General features: G+C 40.5%; 1 protein-coding gene across 1 annotated transcript; it reads left to right on the top strand.

The window, feature by feature from the left end:
* The first annotated feature begins 614 nt into the window (after positions 1–614).
* Positions 615–1,187, top strand: LOC127741229 (uncharacterized). The gene is made up of 2 exons (XM_052253303.1): positions 615–807; positions 889–1,187. The coding sequence occupies exons 1-2, from the start codon at positions 615–617 to the stop codon at positions 1,185–1,187; spliced, it is 492 nt and encodes a 163-aa protein (XP_052109263.1).
* The last annotated feature ends 6,861 nt before the right edge of the window (positions 1,188–8,048 follow it).

Below are 8,048 nucleotides of genomic sequence, written 5' to 3'. Positions count from 1 at the left end.
TTAGCACGTAAGAAATCTTATTCCTTGAGCGTTGCGCTTTTCATTTTGCAACTTTTGTTTATCCGTTTGTTTCAAGGCTCCTAGTATGTTATTTCTTTCAGTATTATATGTATATTTTTACTGCTTAGAGGTCTGTAATACCACACTACCTCTGTTCTACGACTTAAGCATAAAACATTGTGTAGTAGGGTGTTACATTATGGTATCAGAGCAGTTCGTTCCTATAGAGCCTGAGGACGGACTGATTGTGCTTTTGTGCATTCTTTGTGTATGTGTTTATGTGCTATTAGGATATCTAACTGATATAAGTGGCATAAACATTCATGAGCATGCATTTGGGACTTAAAACACTGAACTTGAGATATTGAGACTGATCAACTTGATATCACTTATTTGGTGTGTATAGAGACCAGATGTCTACTCGCGGACGCGGACGCGGGCGAGGTAGAGGCTGAATAGGCAATGCCATGCTTGAGGCATCAGGAAACACTCCTAATCCTATAGACTTCATGGCTGCATTAGGCAACATGGCAGCAGCAATGTAAGCGACAGCTGAAGCCCTGGGAAACCAAATTAATAATGGGAATAATGGCGATAATGGTGATAATGGTCCAATGACGCTCTCTACCTTCTTAAAGGTTCACCCTCCAACTTTCAGAGGGACCTCGAATCCGATCGATGCTGATAACTGGATACAGGCCATTGAGCGAGCATTACAGGCCCAACAAGTTCTGGATGAGCAGTGGGTTAAGTTTGGGACCTACCAGTTGCATGGTGAAGCTCAGCACTGGTGGCAGGGCATGAGGCGTATTCTGCAGCCTGACGGGATTGTGATCTCTTGGGAGTTGTTCTGAGATGAATTTTATAAGAAATATTTTCCCACCTCAGTCGGAAATGCCAAAGAGCTCAAACTGTTTCAACTTAAACAGGGCCAAATGACTATTACTGAGTACACCAGTAAGTTTGAGGAATTGTGCCACTTCTCACAAATCTGTCAGGGAGCTCCTGAGGACTATGCTGAGTGGAAATGCATAAAGTATGAAGGAGGCCTTAGGAGTGACATTCAGAGCTTTGTGGCACCTATGCATATTCGGGTGTTTTCTGAGCTGGTGAAAAGGACCAGGGTGGCAGAGGATTGTGTCAGAAGGGCTGCAGCAGAAAAAGGGAGTCTGAGGATGCCATTCTAGAGGGCCACAGGGAGAAACTTTGCACCCAGAGGCAGACAGTTCAAGCATGGTGGCTTTGTCCCTCAGAACAATCAGGGGCAAGGCAACTCTAGGAGGCCTAATACCAATGCTAATCAGGGAAGGAGATAGGGTAAGCAGCCACAACAGGATATGAGTTGCCACAGATGTGGAAAGTATCATTCAGGGCCATGCAGATTTGGGACTGGGGTCTGTTACTCTTGTGGGTAGCCGGGATACTTGGCTAGTAGTTGCCCAGAGAAAAAGAGGCATGAGACAGGCAGAGTGCAACAACCAAGAAGGGTATACACTACTTCTTCAGTAGGCACTAAGGGGTCTGAGGCATTGATCAGAGGTAACTGTGAAATGGCGGATAAAACTTTGAATGCTTTGTTTGATTCTGGGGCTTCACATACTTTTATTGCATTTGAGAAGGCTGATGAGCTAGGATTGAAAATAATAGTGTTGGGGTATGATTTAAAGGTATATAATGCTACCCACGAGGCTATGGTGACTAGATTAGGGTGCCCCCAAGTTCCTTTTCGAGTATAAGGGCGTGATTTCGTGCATAACTTAATTTGTTTGCCGATGACTGGTCTCGATCTCATTCTGGGATTGGACTGGTTATCCAAGAACCGCGTTCTACTAGATTGCTCGGCGAAAACAGTGTATTTCATGCCTGAAGGCACTGAAGGGCCGGTTGTAGTGAATAACTACTACTTGAGTTCCATGACGGTGAACTGTTTTGGAGCCGAATGTCAGAGGATATTGTTGTTAGCTGCGGGTGTTTCGGGTGATGATCAGAAGTTGGAACAAATCCCGGTTGTGTGTGAGTTTTCGGAGGTGTTCCCTAATGATATTGATGAATTTCCACCAAAAAGGAAAGTTGAGTTTGCTATTGATTTAGTACCTGGGGTCAGACCAATCTCGAGTGCTCCTTACAAGATGTCGCCTCTAGAAATGGCGGAATTGAAGTCTCAACTGGAGGATCTGTTGGGTAAGAATTTTATCCGACCAAGTGTATCTATGTGGGGTGCGCCAGTATTATTGGTGAAGAAGAAAGATGGAACCATGCGCTTATGTGTTGACTATAGGTAGCTGAATAAGGTTACAGTGAAGAATAAATATCTGTTGCCAAGGATTGATGACCTGATGGACCAATTACAGGGAGCCGGCGTATTCTCCAAGATTGATCTACAATCTGCATACCACGAGATAAGGGTTAGAGATGAGGATATCCCAAAGACTGCCTTCTGAACGCGATATGGCCACTACGAGTATACCATGATGTCCTTCGGACTGACTAATGCTCCGGCGATATTCATGGATTACATGAACAGAATTTTCTGTCCATATCTGGATAAATTTGTTGTTGTGTTTATTGACGACATTCTTATCTATTCTAAGACCGAGGATGAGCATGCAGAACACCTGTGAACAGTGCTACAAATTTTGAAGAATAGGAAGATGTATGCCAAGCTATCCAAGTGTGAGTTTTGGAAGTCTGAGGTAAAATTTATTGGTCGTGTGGTGAGGAAGCGAGGAATAGCAGTGGATCCTGCTAAGGTTGAGGCGGTGATGAATTGGGATCGGCCAACTTCAGTGACGGAAATCAGGAGTTTCTTAGGCTTGGCGGGTTATTATCGGAGGTTCATTAAAGGGTTTTCACAGCTCGCTTTACCCTTGACTAAGCTGACCAGGAAGAATGTTCCTTTTGTGTGGACTCCTGAGTACGAAGAGAGTTTCCTTGCCTTAAAGCAGAGATTGACTACCGCCCCTGTATTAGTGTTACCTGAGCCAAGAGAACCATTCGAGGTGTACTGTGATGCGTCCTTGAAAGGTTTAGGATGCGTGTTGATGCAGCATCATAAGGTTGTAGCTTATGCCTCACGTCAGTTAAGGCCACATGAAAGAAACTATCCAACTCATGATTTGAAACTTGAAGCCATTGTCTTTGCCTTGAAGATTTGGAGGCATTATCTTTATGGAGTGAAATTTCAAGTCTTCTCGGACCATAAAAGTCTAAAGTACCTATTTGAGCAAAAAGAATTGAATATGTGTCAGAGGAGGTGGATGGAACTCCTGAAGGATTATGACTTCGAGCTAAACTATCATCCGGAAAAGGCAAATGTAGTGGCAGATGCCTTGAGTAGGAAATCCCTATCTGCTGCTTGGATGATGCTAAGAGAGGAAGAGTTGTTGAGAGCCTTCCAATGATTGAAACTGGGAATCAGAGAGGAGTTTGGGACTTTATGCCTAAGCTAGTTATAGATCTCAAGTAACTTCATGGCCGAACTGATAAGGGCTCATCAGAATGACCAAGAATTGTATAAGATTTTGCCGGTGATTGAGAGACGCAAGCAATGGAGACTGTCAGAAGATAAAGATGGATTGTGGAGGTTCAAGGGCCGGATAATCGTGCCAGATATCGGGAATTTGTGACAGAGCATATTGGAGGAAGCTCATAGGAGCGGTTTCTCCATTCATCCTGGAAGCACTAAGATGTACCAAGACTTAAAGACGATGTTCTAGTGGCCAGGAATGAAAAATGATGTGGCATTACATGTTTCCAAATGCCTAACTTGTCAAAAAGTCAAGATTGAACACCAAAGGCCAGCAAGAACCCTTCAACCTTTGGAAATCCCACAGTGGAAATGGGAGAGCATTGCTATGAATTTTGTATTGGGCTTACCAAGGACTCGCACAGGTTGTGATGCCATTTGGGTGGTTATAGACCGATTGACCAAGTCAGCTCATTTTCTGCCTATTCGGATAAGTTGTTCTATGGAGGAGTTGGCGCGCTTATACATAAAGGAGATTGTGAGGTTACATGGCGTACCTTCCACCATTGTGTCTGATAGAGATCCTCGCTTTACATCACAGTTCTGGGGTACTTTTCAGTGAGCTTTTAGCACTCAATTAAGCCTAAGCACTGCCTATCATCCTCAGACAGATGGCCAATCAAAAAGAACAATCCAAACCTTGGAAGACATGCTAAGAGCTTGTGTTTTGGATCAACCAGTGAGCTGGGATCGATATATGCCTCTGGTAGAATTTGCTTATAACAATAGCTATCATGCAAGTATTGGAATGGCTCCATATGAGGCTTTATATGGAAGAAAATGACAGTCTCTATTATGTTGGTACGAAGCAGGAAAAAAGAGCTTGATAGGCACGGAAATGGTAAGTGAAACCACTGAGCAAATAAAGAGAATTCGGAGTCGAATGCTTGAAGCTCAAAGCCGTCAGAAGAGTTATGCTGACCGAAGACGAAAGCCCTTAGAATTTGAGGAAGGAGAACACGTCTTCTTGAAGGTTACTCCGACCACTGGAATAGGGAGGTCCATCAAAACCAAGAAGTTAAATCCCCGTTAAATTGGGCCATTCGAAATCCTGAAGAGAATTGGACCAGTGGCGTATAGGATCGCGTTACCACCACATCTTTCGAACCTGCATGACGTGTTCCACGTGTCGCAGCTTCATAAATACACTTTTGATCCTAGTCATGTCCTAGAGCCAAAATCAGTCCAAGTAAGAGAAGACCTGATGCTTCCAGTAACTCCGATTAGGATTGATGATACCAGAACCAAACGTCTCCATGGAAAGGAATTTTCTTTGGTGAAAGTAGCTTGGAGTCAGGCTGGTATTAAAGAACATACCTGGGAGCATGAATCAGAGATGCGAAAGGACTACCCACACCTCTTTTTAGGTAGCTCACTCTGAATTTTGAGGACAAAATTCTTAATTAGGTGGGTAGGATGTAAACCTCCCTAAAATCGGTAAATTATTAGCTAATTAATTGAATTTTTATTAGGAAAGCTAAAAATGCAAAACTAATATCAAAATAGGATAGAGCTCGTCGAAACGAAAATTTTGATACCAATTTCAAAAATTTGGCCCAAAATCGGACCGAAAGGGCCGAACCGGTTGAACCGGAGCCCAAATCGGGTCCGTTGGTCCAACCAGACCCATAACATAAATGAAGTAGCAGCTTCATCTTCTCCATTTCACAAAAGCAGCGAAACACACAATAAAGGGGGAGGAGAAGAAACCTAACCCTCACCTTTCCTTCTCACTACCATAACTCCTCCGTCCGGGCTCCGATCGCTGCACTGTTCGCGGCCACGCGCTCAGCACGTCGAGCTCTACCTTTCTATCCAAATAATTTCACTGGTAAGCCTCCTATTAAGTTCATAATTCCTATCCCTCTTTCTTTGGTAAACTTGAAAACCTATGGTGAATCTTGTTCAATTTTTATGTTCTATGTTCAAGTTAGCTTCCGAAACTTGTGGGCTCAAGCTATTGAGCATATGGGTATGGTAAGAACACCCTAACCCTAGCTCAATCTTGTTTTTTATAATAGAAAACTGAATTAGAACATATATATGTGTATTAGGTGTAGTTTGAGAGGGTGTTTATGCATTGGACTTGAATTTGGATTACTTGGAGCTTTGTTGGTGACAAGGCTTGCTTTGGGGCTGTTTGATTGAGCTTGGAGGGGCTGTAATTTTGTGTTGAGAGGCTGCCTTGGGTGAATTAAGTGATCGGCCAAGGTATGGTTTAAGTTTCGCATGTTTAATATTTACGGTGTTGTGAAAACTCAGGTTAGAGGAACCATAGGATAAGTTGAATTGTTTGTTGTATTTAATGATTAGCCTTGTAATGTTGTTGGAATAGATTTGTTAATGGATATATATTGGAAGTATGAGGTGTGGAAGTTATCAATGGTGTGCTCTTATATTTATTTATGATGGATTATGATTGGTGTTTGTTAATAAGGATGTAGAGTTGTGTTGTGGTGGTATTACATATGCTGTAACTAATTATGTAATAATCAGAATTACATGAGACTAAGTTTAGACTAAACTTGGGAATATAAGAAACTAAAGTGAAAAATTTGGGACCTTTTTGTTAAATATACAATTTATGACAAATTTTTAAAGTTAGATTATTAAATCTGTCCTGCAGCAGAAAAGGTCAAACAGGGCAGCAACTTGTTTGTCTTGCTGCAACTTCTACGAGTTGAGTTTTGGAGCAAAATCAATTTTGTTATAAAATTTGATTAACTTTTTTTATTGCTTCAAAACTTCAGAATTTTAAGAGTTGAGGGTTGGGAGTTGTGAATTTTTGAATATTGGTGGTCAAAGCTGAAAAGAAACAGATTTCAGCAAGCTATGCGTCAACTTCCAATGCCTGTAACTCTTATAATTGAATAGCAATTGGGTTGCAACCAAGACACACTTGTTTTTGGATGAGTTAGAAGTTTCCAAACCAAAATTTAGCTTAATAGGAGTTTTGTAATAAAAGTTATTCAAATTGAAAGGTACTAAGCTTGTTGGTTTCTAAAAGAGATTTTGACTCATTTTTACTTAACTTCCAGGTAATGTAACTTCTTCATTAAAAATTGTATTAACTCAGAACCAATTGAGAAAGAAACCTGGATAAGTATAGTTTAACTACATTAATTTTTAAAGTCATTGGATTTAACTTAGATTTTATATTAAATTTTGAATATCACATGCTGCTGCTGTTTTTCTGCTTTTATGCACTGCAGAGTAGTCACGGTTTTTCCTTTATTCCTGAGGCTAGAGAAATCAAAAAATTATGATATTTGATTTGTTAGAAAGCTTATTTCAAGATAAACGCCTGGACATAAAGTTTGCACAATTCCGAGTTCATTTGTTATATTAAAAACAGAAAAGAAAATAGAGTGTCGAGGATGTCTTAGTGATAGTCATGGGTTCGAGAGGTTAAAGTTTAATCTTCGTGTGATGTGATTGATTTAATGTTAGAGTTGGGTTGATTTTAAGATTTTTTGATATTAATAAGATTGAGAAGAGTTTGATAAATAGTTTGGTCAGGACCCGAAAAGGGTAACCAAGATGGATTATAAGGGAATGATGATGAAAAATGTGAAAGGGAGGTTGTTAATAAAAGGAGTTAACATGCAATGGCTTGATGAATGATTAAATAATTATTGTGACTATGAAATGGCTTATGAATAATGATATCTGAGATACGAGTTTCTCTGGGTAAAAACTGTGGCTCGCAACCACGTGTTCTAGGTTGATTCTCGATACTCTGTTAACCCTACGTGTAAGGGTGACCGGGCACGTATAAATTCCCGGGTATGGATAACCCTCATTGAGTGATTTATATGATGATTGAATGTGAACTCTATACATAGACTCTTGGGGATGCACGACGGAGGACAGTCTAAGGTTTTCGGACTTGTCGGGTTGGCTGGATAATGGACAGATGAGCCCCATCAGCCATAGGACAGGCATGCATCATATGCATTTGTTTGTTTTGATTGCTATGCATTTTCTGGGTATGCCTAATTGATATATATCATCTGCTATCTGTTATACTTACTATTTGTACTATCTGCTTATTACTTGTGCGTGAACTTGTTTGGTTGCTTGTTTCTGTTACATTATTATTGATGGAGGAAAATGAGGAATAGGAGAAATGGTTTGGTGTTAGATTAGGATTTAAATTGAGTAAGTTAGATAGATTTAGAATACCTACCCCTGTTTATAGCTTCTGTTTAGTATTAAGTTGGATAATTGTATAACGGAGTTCTAGGATTACCTATGGCATTCTCAGGACCTTATTTATTATGCGCATGGCACTTTTACCATGCTGAGAACCTCCAGTTCTCATTCCATATTGTATTGTTGTTTTTCAGATAAAGGTCTAGAGGCTCCTCGCTAGGCGTCTGGATTCTGGGAAGCGAAGTAGTCCTTGGGTGTATTTTGGAAGTGTTTTGATTTTATAAAAGATTTAATATTAAAATTTGATTTGATATTGAACCCGATTTGATTTCAGAATTTGATTTAAAAATAATTTGAAAAAGATTTG

The sequence above is a fragment of the Arachis duranensis genome, chromosome 8 (assembly GCF_000817695.3).
Source record: "Arachis duranensis cultivar V14167 chromosome 8, aradu.V14167.gnm2.J7QH, whole genome shotgun sequence".
NCBI lineage: Eukaryota > Viridiplantae > Streptophyta > Magnoliopsida > Fabales > Fabaceae > Arachis > Arachis duranensis.
The sequence above is the reverse complement of the archived record's forward strand: the minus strand, read 5'-3'. Positions and strand labels throughout refer to the sequence as shown.

What these genes read in the sequence shown, in the direction of transcription:
- LOC127741229 (XM_052253303.1), top strand. Translation starts at nt 615, where the DNA reads ATGACGCTCTCTACCTTCTTAAAGGTTCACCCTCCAACTTTCAGAGGG. An exon ending in CTGGTGGCAGGGCATGAGGC is followed by an intron (nt 808 to 888) that starts GTATTCTGCAGC and finishes TTCCCACCTCAG; the next exon opens with TCGGAAATGCCAAAGAGCTC.